The sequence below is a fragment of the Pongo pygmaeus genome, chromosome 2 (genome assembly GCF_028885625.2).
Source record: "Pongo pygmaeus isolate AG05252 chromosome 2, NHGRI_mPonPyg2-v2.0_pri, whole genome shotgun sequence".
Classification (NCBI taxonomy): Eukaryota; Metazoa; Chordata; class Mammalia; order Primates; family Hominidae; genus Pongo; species Pongo pygmaeus.
In genome coordinates, this window is record NC_085930.1 from 95,673,068 (window position 1) to 95,692,824 (window position 19,757).

Below are 19,757 nucleotides of genomic sequence, written 5' to 3' on the forward strand. Positions count from 1 at the left end.
TTAAGAAAAAAGATGGGAAGTAATGGTGTTTAAATGCTGTAAGTCATAGTCAAACTATTTAGAACTCAAGAGTATTATAAGGAATATCTTCTATAAGGGTTTTTTCAAGGCTGTAGAATATAGAACCATGGCATTATTAAAAAGAAAAACAAATAAAAAAGGGCCGGGCGCAGTGGCTCATGCCTGTAATCCCAGAACTTTGGAAGGCCGGGGGGTGGATCACCTGAGGCCAGGAGTTCGAGAGACCAGCCTGGCCAACATGGTGAAATCCCGTCTCTACTAAAAATACAAAAAATAGCCGTGTCACACTACTGCACTTCAGCCTGGACAACAGAGCGAGACTCCATCTCAAAAAAAAAAAAAAAAAAAAAAAAAAAAAGAAGAAGAAGAAGAAGGGCCAGGCACAGTGGCTCACGCCTGTAATCCCAGCACTTTGGGAGGCCGAGGCAGCCAGATCACCTGACGTCAGGAGTTCAAGACCAGCCTGACCGACATGGAGAAACCCCGTCTCTACTAAAAACGTAAAATTAGCCTGTAATCCCAGCTACTCAGGAGGCCGGGGCAGAAGAATTGCTTGAACCTCAAAGGCGGAGGTTGCGGTAAACTGAGATTGCACCATTGCACTCCAGCCTGGGCAACATGAGTGAAACTGTCTCAAAAAGAAAAAAAAGGAGTAGGAGGAGGAAGAAAGAAGGAGGAAGAAGGAAGGAAGAGGAAAAAGAAGAAGGAGGAGGAGGAAGAAAAGGAAGAGAAAGAAGAAGAAAAAGAAGAGGGGGAGGAGGAAGGAGGAAGAGGAGGGAGCAGGAAGAGGAAGAAAAAGGAGAAGGAGGGAGAAAAAGAGAAGGAAGGAAGAAGGAGAAAGAGGGAAGAAGAAGGAAGAAGTAGGAGGGAGGAAGAAGAAAAAAATGAGTAAGAAGAAAGAAGGAAGAAGGACAAAGAAGAAAAAAGAAGGAAAAACAAGGAAGAAGAAAGAAGGAAGAAAGAAGAATAAGAAGGAAAAAGAAAGAAGGCAGAAGGAGGAAGAAAGAAGAAAAAGGAAGAAACAGGAGGAGGAGAAAGGGGAGAAGAAGGGAGAGGAGGAGGAGGAGAAAAAACAAGGAGGAAAAGGAGGAGGAAAGAAAGAAAAGAAGAAGAGGAGGAGGAGGAGAAGGAAGAAGGACTACTGGGTTGCTGTAATATTTACCCCTATGTGTTAGCTTATTAATGATGTTATAGCACCAGTCCTTATTAAGCTTGGGAAGTACACTTTAATTAATATGCTGACTAGACAGCAGAGTTGGCATTATTTTTTAAGTTTAGTTCTAAATTAGCACGACCATTATTTACTTCTGAATAATTCTCGGTATTGCAGAAGTTGATGATTAACCACTTTTACGTCTAAAAAAGGAATCTAACAGAGAACTTCAGTTTCAAGCAGGCTTTCATTCTTCATTCAAATGGCAGAAAAATGTAAAATATTTTTTCCACTAGTTTAGTTACTGCACTAAGAAAACTAGACTCTTACATTAATGTCAAAAGATGTATTCTGGGGGGCTAATTAGCAATGAAACCTATAATTGAATAAACCATTATTTCTGAACAAAAGAAAAATGCTTTCTAGCAAGCAATTATTGCAAAGTTTCTGATCAGATCAGGTAAAAAGTAACCTTCAAAGACAATAAAAGAACAATTTTTGTAAGCCTGTATAGAAATATTACTTCCCTGTATTGGTAAATGTTGAGTGAACTATTTAGGTAGAAACTTTAACAAATTTCTAGACAGACTTGTATCTCAGAATAAAAAGTAACAGCGAATACTCCTTATCCCTGGCTAGACACAAAACAGGTACTCCTAGTTTACACAGTGAATAATTTAACTGAGATAACAAAGGCTTTTTCTGAAGAAACATCCATCTTAGATTCTCCAGATATTGAAGATCAGAAGATTATAATAACTATATAGCTATACGCATTCTACATATTTTATTACAAAAGAGAAATAAATTTCTAGGTAAAGCATATTAAAAACAAACATTTTCAAAGCAACATAGCTGAGTCAGTTTGGAAAAAATAATCATTAGCAACTTACTTTGTCAACAGGACTTGGTAATGGTGCATGGATGACACTGAAAAGTAAAATTTAGAAGTTTTATCTAATATCCGGACAATAGAGGAAACAGAGTATGAGAGCACCAGAATATCTTACACCACAAAGTTTATACATTTGCCTTCATGTCATTAAAAAAAGGTGAACTATTTTTCAATCCTTCATAAATGTATAAAATTCTTAGAAAACAAAAATATGTAAACCTACCTTGTACATATCAATATAGCTCTAAAAACAAATTCCAAATCCAAAATGTATTAAATGCTCTTTGAGGAGCCACTACTTTTTGAGGGATATGATGAATTACTTGATTATAAGAATTTCTATACAGAAAAGGAGTACTCTTTATCCATTTTCGGCTAGGCATGGTTGCTCATGCCTGTAATCCCAGCACTTTGGCAGACTGAGGTGGGAGGATCACCTGAGGTCTGGAGTTCAAGACCAGCCTGGTCAACATGATGAAACCCTGTCTCTACTAAAAATATAAAAAAATTAGCTGGGCGTGGTGGCGCACACCTTTAGTCCCAGCTCCTTCGGAGGCTGAAGCATAAGAACGGCTTGAACTCAGGAGGCGGAGGTTGCAGTGAGCCAAGACTGCGCCACTGCACTCCAGCCTGGGTGACCAAGTGAGACTCTGTCTCAAAAAAAAAAAAAAAAAAAAATTATCCATTTTCAATTTTGAAATATGTAAATTATGTTCTTTTAAAATTAAACATTCCTATACAGAAAGTCTTAAAAAGCAAAGTTCTGGAAAGCAAGGTTATAATTTGGAAACTTGTTCCAGTGAAGAACAACTTTAATCAAAACACTACTATTCCTCTTCTCTACCCAGCCACCTCAGAAACTAACTGAAAACTTAGATGTATGTATGAAACTGAACTCAGCATAACACTTTAAAACAAAACATTAAATAGATGGCATTAATTGGTACTAGTTGCCTTGTTGGCCTGATAACTACTGCTGATAAAAAGGTAGTATGGCAGCTCAGAAACTATACTGGGTCTAAAATCCAGCTCTACCCACCAGCTGTAAGGCAAATTACCTAATCATTATAGGTCTCAGCTTCCTCATGCATAAAATGGGATAATCAAGTCAGGCACGGTGGCTCACACCTGTAATCCCAGGACTTTGGGAGGCTGAGGTGGGCAGATCAGGAGGTCAGGAGTTCAAGACAAGCCTGGCCAATACAGTGAAACGTCATCTCTACTAAAAATACAAAAATCAGCCAGGTGTGGCGGCATGTGCCTGTAGTCCCAGCTACTTGGGAGGCTGAGGTGGGAGAATCGCTTGAACCTGGGAGGCGGAGGTTGCAGTGAGCCGAGATCATGCCATTGCACTCCAGCCTGGGCAATAGAGCAAGACTCCATCTCAAAAAAAAAAAGGGTGGGAGATAATCATACAACCAATTCCATGGAGTTATTGGGGATATTAAATGTATTAATATGAATAAAGAGCTTAAAACAGTGCTTTGGAAATAGGACTTCATCACTACTATTACTCTCATGAGAATATAGCAGCTAAGGAAGCTAGAGTCCCTATTTTACAAGGCCCTGTAACATACTGTTATGTGTGTTGGGGGTGAGTACAGGGGACTCAAAGCAAGGCTACCACGCATGACCTCTACCAGCTGCTAATCACTCCACATCCTAGAGGCCATTCTTATAATGGCTAGCTTGAAGGTTGACTGGGTAAAGTTCTTAGCTTGAACTGATAAATCATATGTAAGTTGCTGAAAAACTGATCAGACGTGAGTTAAAAATAGGAATAATTTTGATCCCACCTTAATAACTGCAAACACTGTAAGAACTGGTCTAATTCATCTAGTCACAAATACACTAAAATGCTGAATAAAATGGAATATCAAGTACCAGCACCCACCTCCCTTCTGAGCACCCATGATACAGACTTCATTGAGCCTACATAAACTTTACTGTCCTTCTTTGATTACATATCTGTGTTCTCAGGAACTATGACCTATTCACCTATATATCCCCAAAGCCCATCACCAGGCCCTAACAAATTTGGTACAAATTTTTCAAAAATTATGTACAACTTTACTCCAGAACATTGAAATAGGCATTTTAAACAATAATTTATTTTTCTTGAATAAAACAAATATTGATTATGGAAAATGTGTGAAGTAAATCATGAGGAAATACATAAAAATTACTCAATGCCAGCACTCAGAGATAACCATTGTGGGTATATATCCTTTTCTCTGCAGATATGCACATATAGTGAAATGAACTTAAGAATGTCTAAATGCCAGATGATTTGAGAACAGCCTGGCCAACATGGTGAAACCTGTTTCTACTAAAAAACAAAAACTAGCCGGGCATAGTGAAGGGCACCTGTAATCCCAGCTACTTGGGAGGCTGAGGCAGGGGAATCACTTGAACCTGGGAGGTGGAGGTTGCAGTGAGCCGAGATCACACCACTGCACTACAGCCTGGGCAACTGAGCAAGACTCCATTTCCAAAAAAAAAAAAGTCTAAATAGAAACAAATGGTATAATAGGGATTTTTTTTTTAATTCACCTTTCTTAGTGACCCAAGTATAAAATCTTCTGTTCTCATAACAATCTCATTAATAAACAAATGGCTAAAAATCCGGCAACACATTCCCTAAGTGATATACATCTGTATTTTACAAAAACTACCCTGGATATGAGTATATTCTGAAGTATGAATAAAGTTCATATGCATATACAAACCATAACAAGGAAATGTGGAAAATGAAAATAGTTACTTAGAGTGGTGCGATTATATGCAATTTGTTTTTTTTTTTTTAATTAAAAAAAAATTTTTTTTTTTTATGGATACAGAGTCTTGCTCTGTCACCCAGCCTGAAGTGAAGTGGTCTGATTTTGGCTCACTGCAACTTCCGCCTCCTGGGTTCAAGCTGTTCTCGTGTCTCAGTCTCCTGAGTAGCTGGGACTACAGGCGCTCGCCACCACGCCCGGTTAATTTTTTTGTATTTTTAGTAGAGACAGGGTTTTGCCCTGTTGCCCAGGCTAGTCTCAAACTCCTGAGCTCAGGCAGTCTGTCCACCTCAGAGTCCCAAAGTGCTGGGATTACAGGCACGAGCCACCTGTGCCAGGCCTCTCTGTTTCTAATCATTAGAAAATGGTTGGCCCAGGTGCAGTGGCTCATGCCTGTAATCCCAGCACTTTGGGAGGCTGAAGGGAGCAGATCACCTGAGGTCAGGAGTTTGAGGCAGCCCGGCCAACATAGTGAAACCCCATCTCTACTGAAAACACAAAAATTAGCTGGGCATGGTGGTATGCACCTGTAATCCCAGCTACTTGGGAGGTTGAGGTAGGAGAATCACTTAAACCTGGGAGGTGGAGGCTGCAGTGAGCTGAAATCATCCCGCCGCACTTCAGCCTGGTTGACAAAAGTGAGATTCTGTCTCAAAGAAAAAAACAAAGAAAGAAAGAAAAGAAAGAGAGAGAGAGAAAGGGAGAGAGAGAGAGAAAGAAAGAAAGAAAGAAAAGAAATAAAGAAAAAAGAAAGAAAGAAAGGAAGGAAGGAAGGAAGGAAGGAAATTATTGGCCGGGCCTGTTTCTTATCATTAGAAAATTATTGACCGGGCCTCTCTGTTTCTTATCATTTAAAAATTATTGGCCAGGCATGGTGGCTCAGGCCTATAATCCTAGCACTTTGGGAGACCGAGGTGGGTGGATTGCCTGTGCTCGGGAGTTCAAGAGCAGCCTGGGCAACATGGTAAAACCCCATCTCTACTAAAAGTACAAAAAATTAACTGGGCGTGGTGGTGTGCACCTGTAGTCCCAGCTGCTCAGGAGGCTGAGGCACAGGAATTGCTTGAACCAGGGAGGTGGAGTTGCAGTGAGCTGAGATTACTACACTCCAGCCTAGGCAACAGAACCAGGCTGTCAAAAAAAAAAAAAAAAAAAAAAAAGGAAAAGAAAGAAAAAAGAAAAGGAAAGAAAAGAAAAGGAAAATTATTTGTGTAGTGTAATAAAAATTAAGGAAGGAAAAAAGTCAGCTTGTTGAGCATACCTTCTGAAGTTCTTAAAAGCAATAAATGCTATGTACACAATGGAGCTTAAACTCTAGGCTTTCCGGCATACCCAAAAGCATCTTAATTGCTTTTAAAAAATTAGTTTACAGTAATAGAAACAGCTAATGTTTATTGTGTGCTTATTATATGCCAAGTACTATGCCAAGTTCTTTCAGTACAATCTTAATTCTCATAAAATTCCTGTTAAATAGGTACTATCATCATCTTCATATTTCAAATGAGAAAAATGTTGCCTGATCAAGTCACAGAACAAGTGGAGTCAGGCTTTAAACTGGACTACCCACCTCTAAAGGCCATTCTGATCTTCCTCCAGCTCTGGAGAATTGCTTGTTCAAAATTCATCTTCTCCAGAAAGTTAGATTATGTATAACTACATTGGCAGCAAAAACTTAAGTGATACTAATATTTAACCATATAAGAAAAGCCAAACAATGAGAAGGAAATGGGCAAAGATGAAAAGAATTAGAGAAACACAAAGGATAGAGACATAATACATTGCAACTGACTGAAAAAATTTACAAGTTCTACTAGACGGAACCTGAGAACACAGATGATTCCTTATGTAACTGTTCAAAGTTTTCAAACTGCATGAAAGAAAAATCTCATTATCAAATACAAACATCAAGGTCTTTAAGAAGCAATATATCATTAGCTGATTAATAGTTACTCATTTCTAAAACCTTAATTCTTGACTCTTAAAAGCTAAGTTATATTAAACTTCCTAAAGTTTATTTTAATTTTAATAATTAAGCTGTAATTGCAAATAGAAAACAGATTAATGTTTTAAATTTACGATATTACTTCATATGCCAAGGACAAAAAAAAAAAGGAAAAAAATGAATTAAAATGTTTTAAAACCTATGCTATTTTGCTTCAGATATCTTGAAAAGTAAACAAACAAGGAAAAGTGGCTTCTAACAAGCATAAAATAAATGATTTTACTGAAAGCACAGACACAGTAATGGGAAGGCCTCGCTCTGCTTAATCTTTCCTTCTCACTTTCCTATTCAATGCTCTACCTTTCCTTCAATTTATTGCTTCTCTTAACCTCCTACCCTCAGGTCACTGTCTCTGTTTTTGAAAGACAGGAAAATATTATGTTGGGTATGAAAACAAGCTTCTAGCATATTCAAGGCTTTCCCCACAAATAAAAAATGTTAAGTTTAAAGATTGCTCAACTCCCTTCAACACTTCATAATAATAATCTCTGAAAAGCCCAAAATCAAAATGTACTTACATATGCTTTTAAAATCTAGGTTTTATGGGTAATTTTCCCTTTCAAATGTCTGCCTCTAAATGACCTTTACACTCCTTCATACAAAAAGTAAATAGGACATTGGAAAAATCTTCAAAAACCTCCCACCAAAATAAGCTACCAACTATATTGGTATCCTCAAGGTCTTATAAGATTGTGACACTGGCATTAATACCAGAAGTGATCACAGTTTAAGAAGTCCTATATTAAATGAAAATAAAAATGAATGAAGCTATCATTTACCAATAACTTATATATTTGAAACATTGTGAAAAACAACTAATTATCCATCAAAATATAAATTAAATTTGGAAACAAAATAATCTTTGCCTTTGATACATTATTATTTACTAGAATTGTAACTAAAGCAAAAAGGCAATTTAAACTTAAGTGTATTATATTCCAAAAAGTACTAATCAATTTTCTAACATTATTTAAATAGTCTTGAAGCAGGTATTAGCAGTATACCATCACCTAGAATATTAGTACTAAATTCTTTACAGTACTAAACTTCACAAAAACTTCACAGTACTAAATTATACTCACTCTGAGCGGAGCCGGGCTTCCATACCATCTGGTAGAAAAAGTTTTATTGTGGAAACAATACACCCATGGGTAACTGGTTGAAACAAACAAATAATATGGATGAAATAATTGTTTAAAAATACAAAACTTCGCACCTCTCATACGTAAACATAGTTTATTCTTAAAAGTAACAATTTCTCAGAAAGAAAATAAAGCTAGTGGTTTAATGACAGTATTATTACCCTGGAGAAACTCATCTTGTCCATAATGAATCACAATTTCAAGGTAGAAATAAGGATAGAATCATTTTGAAAAGTGTCTTAATCTCCAATTCTATAATAACAGTCAATAAAAGGTCAGTTGAATACATGGAAATAAAAATTGTGAGGGGAAAATACACTTTTCCCCATCTGCCAGTATCAAACATAAGTCTGACTATTTCCAAATTTAAAATATAGTTCTTATTCCAAATCTTCGCTTCCCCAACCTATTACACACCTAACCACACCTCACAAAACTCTAAAGTTCTGCATAATACAGTTGAGAAATGCCACTCAATCCATTTTATGGGTGAGAAAACCAAGACCTCAGACAAGTGAAACTGCTTCCACAATTCTCCGCTGTTTGCTAGTGTCTCATATTGCTCATGTTTCCATTTCAATATTTAAAATTTTGTTTTGTTTTCTTGATACTTGTTTCTTCCTCCACTCCCAAAATGACATCAGTACAGTCCCTTTGTAGACAGCTTCTTACTGTTGCATCTTACTTCCTCCTTTTCCTATTGAAGATTTTAAGAGATAAAACTCCTGAAAGTAGCACTTGTACAGTTTCTCTATATGTGGGTTTAATTTTAAAAAATTGTTTTCTGGTTTGAAAGTTGATGGTTTTTTATTTCTCTTTATTCTTCAAATACTGTATTACATTTTCCAGAGTTCAAAGAATTATTTATTTCACTAAGTTCTGATTAAAAACTAATGCAGGCTGATGAAAATACACTACATCATGATTAGAAGAGTGGTGGTTATGAGACCATATATATTTGTCAAAACTCACTGAATTGTACATGTAAAATTGTGTTATACGTAAATTATATCTCAACAAAACTGAATTTTAAGAACAGAGCTAATGTTGGCTGGGCATGGTGGCTCACGCCTGTAATCCCGGTACTTTGGGAGGCCAAAGTGGGTGGATCACCTGAGGTCAGGAGTTTGAGAACAGCCTGGCCAACATGGTGAAACCTCTCTACTAAAAATACAAAAATTAGGCCAGGCTTGGTGGCTCACGCCTGTAATCCCAGCACTTTGGGAGGCTGAGGCAGGCGGATCACCTGAGGTCAGGAGTTTGAGACCAGACTGGCCAACATGGCAAAACCCCTCTACTAAAAATATAAAACTTAGGCTGGGCAGAGTGGCTTACGCCTGTAATCCTAGCATTTTGGTAGGCTGAGGTGGGCAGATCACCTGAGGTCAGGAGTTTGAGACCAGCCTGGCCAACATGGCAAAACCCCTCTACTAAAAATACAAAAATTAAGCCAGGCATGGTGGCTTATGCCTGTAATCCTAGCACCTTGGGAGGCCGAGGCAGATCACCTGAGGTCAGTAGTTCAAGACTAGCCTGCTCAACATGATGGTGGGTGCCTGTAATCCCAGCTACTCAGGAGGCTGAGGTGGGAGAATTGCTTGAGCCTGGGAGGCAGAGGTTGCAGTGAGCCAAGATTGCGCCCCAGCCTGGGCGACAGAGTGAGACTCCATCCCAGGAAAAAAAAAAAAAATAGCCGGTGTGGTGGCAGGTGCCTGCAATCCCAGCTATTTGGGAGGCTGAGGCCAGCAGAACTGCTTGAACCTGGGAGGCGGAAGTTGCAGTGAGCCCAGATCATGCCACTGCACTCCAGCCTGGGTGACAGAGCAAGACTTCATCTCAAAAAAAAAAAAAAAAAAAAATAGAGCTAATGCATTTGAGGGTAACTTATTAAATGATCAGGCTGACGAATCAAGATGATATTATAAACATGAAGTAATATGACTGTCATCTGGAAATGCACATTAAAATTAAGGAATTTAACACCATGTATTCAATATTGATTTTCATTACTAATTGATTATATAAAAAGTGCTAACACAGATCAAGAACCATCTATTGGCAGGGCACAGTGGCTCACACCCCTAATCCCAGCGCTGTGGGAGGCTGAGGTGTGAGGATCACTTGAGTTCAGCTTGGGCAACATAGTGAGACCCAGTCTCTACAAAAAATTTAAAAATTAGCAGGGTGGGGGTGGTGCACACCTGTACCCAGCTACTCAGGAGGCTAAGGTTGGGGGATCGCTTGAGCCTGGGAGTTTGAGGCTACAGTGACCCATGATCACACCACTGCACTCCAGCTGGGCAAGACCCTGTCTCGAAAACACAAACAAACAAACAAACAACAACAAAAAACAGAACCATCTATTGGCAGTCTTCTAAACTCTGCCCAGCACAACAACCATGGCCATGAACCACTGGGCTCCTTCATTCCTGTCTGACCTCATCCTCTATCCTGCTACGAAGGATATCCTATACAAAGCCAAGCTACCTGTGGTCTCCAAGCACTTTACCTTTCACAGCCCCATGCCTTTTACACAGGCTGTACCTTCTGCAAGCAATGTTTTTATCCTCTCGCCTGCATGACCACGTGCTACTTAGTCTCCAGGCTCAGATTTTCTAATTCCTTCACCAAAGCTCAGTATCTGGGTAAGATGTCCCCAGAGCCTCCTATATCTATTTCTTAAAACATTAAGCACATTGCATTGTGAATATTTATGATTTACAGAAACTGTTGTCTCACCAATTAGATTCAACTCTTTGAGGGCATCAAGGATTATCTGCTTCTCAATTTAAAAACCTGTGTACTTAGCAGAGTCATCTGGTACAGAAAGCATTTTACTGAAGATGTTGAGGAACATGCCTGCTTAGTATTTTATAGCTCCCATTACTCCTGTGCAAAGATGTTTCTTACTTTTAAGACATTAGGGTTCATCTCTATTTGTAGGAACCACCTAGCCTTCTCCTTTCCCAGGCAAAAGACAGAAGAGATAGATTTCTCTCTCTTATGATAAATGAATTTCTAGAGGATGGCTCCTCAAGAGATTCACTATAAATAGCCTATAATAAATACAGGAGCATAATACAACATGAAGATCCAGCAATACCTACACTTTAATTTGGTAATAAAGTTGTTTTTTAAAAAAGAAAAATAGGTAGAACAAGTTATAGAATAAAACTAGTTCCAGATGTGACAACCTGTGATATACAACATCAGTAATTCTGTTATTCAGACACATTACCCTGAAGTTCAGTAAATGAGCTGATGCACTAATCTATGAGATGAACCAAGCACTAATACTGACTGGGCAGTACAGAGTTGCTGCACAGTTGAAGGCAATTTAAAAAACAAAAACAAAAATAAGCCATGTCTGACTAAGCTGACAATCTAGTCCAGTCAACCATGCCTTTAATGTGATTCTCATGACAACTAGATATACACATGCATAGACATGTTATCCTTTTGATTTGCAACAGGCAAGTAATTAAAGCAACCTGATGAAAATATTTTGCTCTAATACTCATATTAATCAACTACACATAGCAGCATTTCCCAAAATGCTAGCAAGTGTTACAAAAAAGGATCTGAAGGTCTGATGAGTTTGGGAAATGCTTGGTTTAAAAGAGAGTTAGGAGCCAGGCACAGTGGCTCACGCCTGAATCCCAGTACTTTGGGAGGCCGAGGTAGGCAGATCACGAGGTCAGGAGATAGAGACCATCCTGGCTAACACGGTGAAACCCTGTCTCTACTAAAAATACAAAAAAATTAGCCGGACGTGGTAGTGGGTTCCTGTAGTCCCAGCTACTAGGGAGGCTGAGGCAGGAGAATGGCATGAACCCAGGAGGCGGAGCTTGCAGTGAGCCGAAATCGTGCCACTGCACTCCAGCCTGGGCGACAGAGTGAGACCCCGTCTCAAAAAAAAAAAAAAAAGATAGATGAAGATTAATGGGACATTCTAAAATTTATTCAACCAATATGTTCCAGGTTGTGTGTGGAGATTCTACAGTGAAGACAGACACACTTCCTGTACTTGCACAGCTTACAGTTTAGTGAGGGCAGTAAACACACAAAAGAGATGAATACAGGGTACAACAGGGGCGTGGAGTGGGCACCTTGTCCAGCCCTGAGGATCAAGAAAGGTTTCTAGGCATAGGAAAAAGCATGTGCAAGGGCTTGAAGGCCAGGTCTATTAGGGGGAGTAAAAGTAATTCAGTGCAGTTGAAGCACAATGACAAAGGAAGATACACCATTGACTTTGCTCTTTATAGGCCCTTTGTTCGCAGGGGCTTAATTAAGAAAAAGATATTGGTGATGAAGACCTGAAGTAATAAGCTGACTGAAGTTACATGTGTTCACAGAACTAACTGGCCCCAAGCTTTGCAACAGACGGTTACTGTAATAATGTGTGGCCCAGAAAACTCATTCTTTAAGCAGTTTGTGGGTCCAGGAAAAGAAGAGTGGCCAGTGGTTAGGTTGCTAAACCTTGGCTTTCTCACTTTCTTCCTTTCTTTTAAAAAATCTATTAGAATGTCAGCTCTTTGTTTACAATAATATTTTATCAGTATAGAGCAGCTTATGTGTACATGCCTGACCACTGAGTTTTCTCCTTGAAGCCATACACAAGGAATGCCAAACATCAAAATCAGATTGTTGGTGGGGTCCAGTGGTTCAAGCCTTTAATCCCACCACTTTGGGAGACTGAGGCAGGAGGATCACTTGAGGCCAGGAGTTCGAGACCAGCCTGGGTAACAGTGAGGCCCCGTCTCTATAAATTAAAAAAATTAAAAAAACAGATTGTTTTGGATTGCTAAGAACACAAATGACACTAATATGAACCGATATGTTCAGTGGCATTAGGCTCATGTTACCTTTTTAACAAAATCCTGATACACACACATACAATCTTACATATTATATATATTCTTTTTCTGAAATTTTTTAACATATACACAAATTAGTTTATATAAATACATAAATGTCCTACATACTGGGTGATTTTTTAATTGTAGTTCTAGTAACCTCTCCCTTTTAATTTGGCTCCCTCTTCTCCCCTATTCCTTCTTCCCTCCTACCCACACTCCTGGATGACTCACATTAAAGATCTAGAGATACATATGTCTAACATATATGTACTTATAGGGATTGGTGAGACTATTTTAAATAGTGAAATTATTAAAAACAATTGATTCTTTCTTTACTCAACATTATATCTTATAGAAATCCCTACAATTCATATAATTTTTTCTTTTTAATGCCTGTAAAATGGGGAGTTTTAAAATTATGCTTCCATTGTTTTTAGTATGATACACACTGATGCCAAAAACATCCTTTCATAAGTCCTATTTATCATTCACATGTATACAAACGTACTTTATTATAAGCGTATTCAAAAGCACTATATAGTATCGTTTTGCAGGCATTCATGCTTTCTGTAAATGGTTACACTATACAAATCCTTCAACAGTTTGCTTGAGATAAAGTCTGAGATTTATCTTGTTTATATATGCAAATTTAGTCCATACATTTTCACAGCTGTATAGTATTTTGCTATTTTTTATTCTATTTTACTTAACATTTTTATTTTACTTAGTTTTCTTTTCATCCTATTTATTTAGAATTTTTATTAGGGGTAACTCCTAAATTTGATCAAATGCCTTTTCAATATCTCTGGTTATTCAGTGACACAACTATTGATTATACAGTTACATGGTCTTTCTACTTTAGTTTGTGGATTATGTTGATAGATTGCCTGATACTGACTCATCTTGGCATTTCTGGAATAAATCCTACTTTGTTGTTTATTCTAGCTTTATTTCTGAATTGAATTTGCTAATATCTTTTGTTTTTAGAGACAAGGCTGGAGTGCAATGGCATGAACAGGGCTCACTGCAGCCAGAACTTCCTGGGCTCAAGTGAAGCGATCCTCCCACCTCAGCCTCTGGAGTGGCTGAGACAAGTGCAAGCTACCATGCCCACAGCTAATTAAAAAAAATTTGGGGGCAGGGGAGTGGGTAGAGACAGTGTCTCCCCATGTTGCCTAGGCTGGTTTGAACTCCTGGGCTCACGGGCTCCTCCTACTTCAGCCTCCCAAAGTGCTGGGATTACAGGTGGGAGCCACTGTGTCTGGCCTAATAGCATTTTTTTTTTTTTTTTTTTTTTTTTGAGACAGGGTCTGGCTCTGTTGCTCAAGCTGGAGTGCAGTGGTGCAGTCACGGCTCACTGCAACCTCTGCCTCCCAGGCTCAAGTCATCCTCCCACTTCAGTCTCCCGAGCAGCTGGGACTACAGGCATGCACCACCACGCCCAGCTGATTCTTGCATTTTTGGTAGAGGTGGGGTTTCACCATGTTGCCCAGGCTGGTATCAACCTACTTGGCTCAAGCAATCCACCTGCCTCTGACTTCCAAAGTGCTAGGATTACAGGCATGAGCCACTATGCCAAGCCCTGGCCTAGTATCTTAATTGAAATTTTTCATCTATTGTTATAAATAAAATTAATTATACTTTTCTTTTTTGTATCTATATCTTTATCAGATTTTCACATTAATGATATGCTAGGTTCTTTAAAGGATTCTGAAAGCTTTCCATCTTTATGTTTGGAATTACTTAAATAACACAGGGTTTATCTGTTTTTTAAAATAAGGTCAAATTCAGCTGTAAATCCCTCTGTTTCTGGTGTCTTTTCAATGGTGAATCTTTAATAACTTTTTAGTCTCTTTCAAAAACAATCAATCAAATTTTTCCACTTCTTAATTTTGCCAAGAAAACATCAATTTACTCTAATTTTTTCTTTTCTCTTTGCCATAGATAGCTATATAAGATTCTCTTATTATTCTTGTAGTATATCCTGCATTTGTGTTTTATGTCTCCTTTCTCATTTCTCATCTTGTATATTTTCGCTAGTATTTTTAACTTAATGCATTACGGTTTATTAATTACCTTGTTCACTGTTTTCTTTTTATTAATAAAAGAACCAGCATTTGGGTTTGTTTATCCCTTGCAGAATTTTTTGTTTCATTAATTTCTTCTTTTATTTCTCCTTTTCAGATTCTTTTACTTATTCGTTTTCTAATTTCTTCTGATTAGTGTCAGATTTCTTAATTGTCTTTCTTCTTTAACACGAATGGAATTTAAGATTATTAATTTTATCTGACTAAAAGACTTACTGTATTTTGGCATAAAAGTCTCCTCTCTTTATAATATAGTGTGAAATTTCACTTTTGATTTCCTCTTTGATCCAGGGGTTATCTAGTAGTGTTGCATAATTTCAGGAGAATTCTCCAAGTGGTACAGAAGTTACCAAAGTACTGTTTAGCATAGGATAAAAATCAGTACTTTTTTTCTGGTATATCCTTAAACAGGTGGTACTCAACTGGTGACACAGCTGTATCCCAAGAGCCCGTGCTTAACATAAGTCAACTTTTTGAAGCCAGTAAGTACCAAAAGAAACAACATTTTAAATGATGCAAGTTTTTTTTTTAATCTAATCTCCTTAAAGTTAGCATAAAAGATAAGTAAAATTTCACAGAAGACTGTAAAAATCTAATGTTACTGGCCAGGCGTGATGGCTTAGCCTGTAATCCCAGCACTTTGGGAGGCTGAGATAGGCAGATCCCGAGGTCAAGAGAACGAGACCATCCTGGCCAACATGGTGAAACCCCGTCCCTACCAGAAATAAAAAATTAGCTGGGCATGGTGGCGCGCACCTGTAGTCCCAACTACTTGAGAGGCTGAGGCAGGAGAATCACTTGAGCCCAGGAGACACGTTGCAGTGACTGGAGATGGTGCCACTGCACTCCAGCCTGGCAACAGAGTGAGACTCTGTCTCTCAAAAAAAACAAAACAAAACAAAAAAACAAAAAAAAAAACACTAATGTTACTAAAATAAGATTATACTAAGGGGAACCTTAAATCTCAGGGTCATCTTCTTAGCTTTCTATAGCATTTTCTAAAGAGTATCCCTCACAGATAGACCCCCACAGATAGATGGGAAAAAACAGTGGAAAGGAGTTTGGAAAGAGTTGCATTCTATAATGGCCACCTCCTTGGAAATCTGCATATATGTTAGCATATTAAAAGCTCCAAGAAGTCCTGCTTATCTTAACTAAGTATTCTCTAAATGTATTTCATTACCTCATCCTTTTTATCAATCAACACCTAATAATTCTCTTTAGGAAATGCAAGCCAAGAAGACAGACATTCCTTGGAGAGAAAGTCAATGTAATCAAATTCTCTTCTTCTCTATGGGTTACTCACAGCCGGGGTTCCATTTAATGAGCTCGGTTTACTGTTTGCTGAATGACTTGTAGGTGTGATATGGCAACAGCAGATATAGGAGTGTCTAATGCAGCTGTTCCCAGTATGGTCATATATAAGTTGAATTCTCTTAGTAAGAAGTGTCAATATTCTGTACTAAAATACAAACCTTTCTTTTTTGGTTTACAATTGTAAATGGAAATTCCTAAGATGTTGGCCCTACCCAAATTCAAATATCAAAACCTAACTTCCCGAGGAGGCCAAAAAAACCCATTAAAAATAATACTGCTGTTGCAATACCAGTGAAAGTATATGCATAAATATGCACATGAACACACACACAGCAGCATCATCAGCATTATCATCACCACCACCATCACCATCTCTACTATGCAAAATTCTGACCAGTACCACCAGATCAGAGTATGTTCAGACAAACGAAAGGAGAAACTTGCCAAATGGTTGCACTATCCATATTAAACTAATAAAGTGGAACTAAACACTTATGGTTTTTATCCATTTAGTTTTATGATTTAGCTATATAATTTCATGGTCATCAAGAAGACAGTGAACTAGGTAAAGGCAGGAAGCTTCTGAATTGTAAAAACAAAGATCAATCTACATTTATTTAGCTAAAGAACTTTCAATTTCAAAAATTGTGAGACACTAAATTTTATTTTATACTTGTGATAGCTACTATTAGCTGCCTACCTCTACTGCCTTTCCATCTTCTTTCTTGCTAAGAGAGCTCTAATTTTGTTTGGGGTAACAATGCACACACAACCTGAAGGAATAAATCAAAATTGATCTATGTCAATCATAGATCTTCTTGCTCCCTTTCACGAGATTAAGTAACTTCACCAGACTTCTTTGTAGCTGCAGGTAACTATGTATGTGATCTACCCATGTGGCCAGTGAGACCTAAGGAGAAATCTGCGGGGAGGATTCTGCAAAAGATTGTTCCTTCAACATAAAAAGAGAGCCACACAAGAAGGCATTTTATCCCCGCCTCTTCCTTTTTGCCTAGGATACTGGTGTGAGGAAAATGATGCCTGGGGCTTGCAGCCATCATCTTATGACCATGAAGCAACAACCAAAAGCATGAGAAACTAAAATGTTCAAGACAGTAGAACAAGAAGATAGTAAGACCCTGGATCCCTGATGATATCATTGAGTCAACTGATCAAATGAACATATCTGCCTCCAGATCTCTCATTAAGTCTCATTATCAATAATAAATCTCCTGTGATTTAAGCTTGTCTTGGTGGGGTATGCTGTCATTGCAGCCAATTGGTTCCTAACTGTGATGAAGAATATAAATTACTAATTAACACTTCAGAATTTAAAATTTTAGAAGAGCAATAGGGAAAGTATGAGACTTTTAACTTTTCACTGTATATAATGCTGTATTTAAATCGCTTTCACAAGCATGTAATGTTTTGTAATGTCAAGTAAGAGAATAAAAAATCAAATAACCTTTAAAAGACAAGTAATAAAAAAAGTGACCCATACCCGTACCTTTCCGTGTATTCTCTGTCACGTCTACTCCAAACTGGATAATGTCACCAGAAAGAATTTCACATGGTGGACTTTCTTCAGAGCCTCGACTCAATCTCTGGCTATTTATAAAAGTACCATTACTACTTTTAGTGTCTTGAAGATAAAACTGCAAAAAACAAAAAAAAACAAAAAAGGGCCAAATATTAATAGTAATAATTCCAAATGTACTTTTTAAAAAAATGCTTCCAGCTTTGCCAACTATTGCAGGTGAATTTTTCCCCTATTAATTCAAACCACTCATTTCAGCTAAGGTTCTCCTTTAACATATATGAAATTAGAATCTGAAAACTAGGTGATTCAAAATTCAGCTACATAAAATGTTACAACCTCTTCGGAAAAGAGTTTGTCAGGTCCTCAAAATGTTAAACATAAAGTTAGTATACAACGCAGCAATTCCACTCCTAGGTATATATCCAAGAGAACTAAAAACATGTTCTCATGCGTTCTCTGCACGAATGTTGGCATTATTCATAATAGCCAAAAAGGGAAAATAATCCAACTATTCATCAACTGATAAATGAATAAACAAATGTGGTAGACATTCATATAACTGAATATTATTTGGCAATAAAGGGGTGAAGTATTGATAACACGCTATAACACGAATGAACATTTAAAACATGTGAAGTAAAAGAAGTCAGTCACAAAAGACTGACGTATTATAATGATTCAATTTATAGGAAACATCCAGAATAGGCAAAGCTATACAGACAAAAAGTACATGAGTGCTTACAAAAGGCTGAAGTGGCAGGTAGGAATGGGATGGGTACAAGGTTTCTTTTTGAGGTGATGAAAATATTCTAAAATTAGTGGTGATGGCTGTCCAAATTTGCTTCTCATCACTTGGGTAACCCTCCCTCTTTAAAAAGAGAAAGGATAGCAGGAGGCACAAGAAGCCTACCTATTTATCACTTACAAATCCTTAAAAATTTCAGCACAACTGAGATCACACACAACAGACTTACTAGGAAGAGAACCACCAGTAAAAAAAGATGTACCTTTCTTTTTGGATTTTTCTACACTCTTCAGCCCTACTTATTTTAGTAACACATTTTCACTGAATTTCTTCCTAAGGAAGAAAGGTAAAAAGACACCTAATACACTATATATCAAAATATAATTTTGCCATCAGGCCCTCATTTAACATTAAAGCTATGATAAAGATATTACTATTTTAGGCCAGGTGTGGTGGCTCACGCCTGTAATCCCAGAACTTTAGGAGGCTGAGGCGGGCAGATCACTTAAGGTCAGAGGTTCAAGACCAGCCTGGCCAACATGGTGGTGCATGATGGCGTGGTGGCACATGCCTGTAATCCTAGCTACTTGGGAGGCTGAGGCAGGAGAATCACCTGAACCCGGGAGGCAGAGGTTGCAATGAGCCAAGATCGTGCCCCTGCACTCCAGCCTGGACAACAGAGCGAGACTCCATCTCAAAAACAAACAAACAAACAAAAAAAGATATTACTACTTTCATTTATAAAGGAGAAAAGTGAGATGCAGGTATATTAAGTATCTTTCAAAAGTCATAGAACTGGGGAACACAGAAGCAAGGGTTCAAATAAGAAAATTAAAAGGGCCATTTTTCCTCATTACTTCACAGGGGACACAACCTTTATGTTTCATTTATCCTTCACCCCTCCCACAGCTCTCTTCCAAAATTAAATACAACTAAAGACTAAGAAGCAATCTGCAGAAAATGTTCAAATGACATTTCATCTCATTAATTCATAGTTGACAATTTAAAGGCCACTAGGCTATCTATAAATGACTTATTCTCTGTTTATAATTCAAAATAGACCAACTGTTACTTTGATTAGCAGTTTGTATATCTAATTACAGACCATTAATTAGAAAATTGTGTTGATATTTTAAATACATTTGAAACTTACAGGACTTAACATTTCACCCAGGGAGATAAGGACAGACAATACTTTCAAGTAGGAATATTTACCCTC

General features: G+C 37.8%; 1 protein-coding gene across 29 annotated transcripts in view; it reads right to left on the reverse strand.

Moving 5' to 3' along the window:
* SLMAP (sarcolemma associated protein) overlaps positions 1-19,757 on the reverse strand; it is a 170,950-nt gene that overhangs the window by 79,731 nt on the left and 71,462 nt on the right. For all 29 annotated transcript variants that reach the window (XM_054479665.2, XM_054479658.2, XM_054479656.2 and 26 more), the window contains exons 3-5: positions 17,761-17,908; positions 7,931-8,003; positions 2,068-2,104 (exon numbers count right to left, since the gene is read on the reverse strand). In XM_054479665.2, coding sequence (XP_054335640.1) covers positions 2,068-2,104; positions 7,931-8,003; positions 17,761-17,908 — 258 coding nt within the window. The remainder of the gene's footprint in view (positions 1-2,067; positions 2,105-7,930; positions 8,004-17,760; positions 17,909-19,757) is intronic.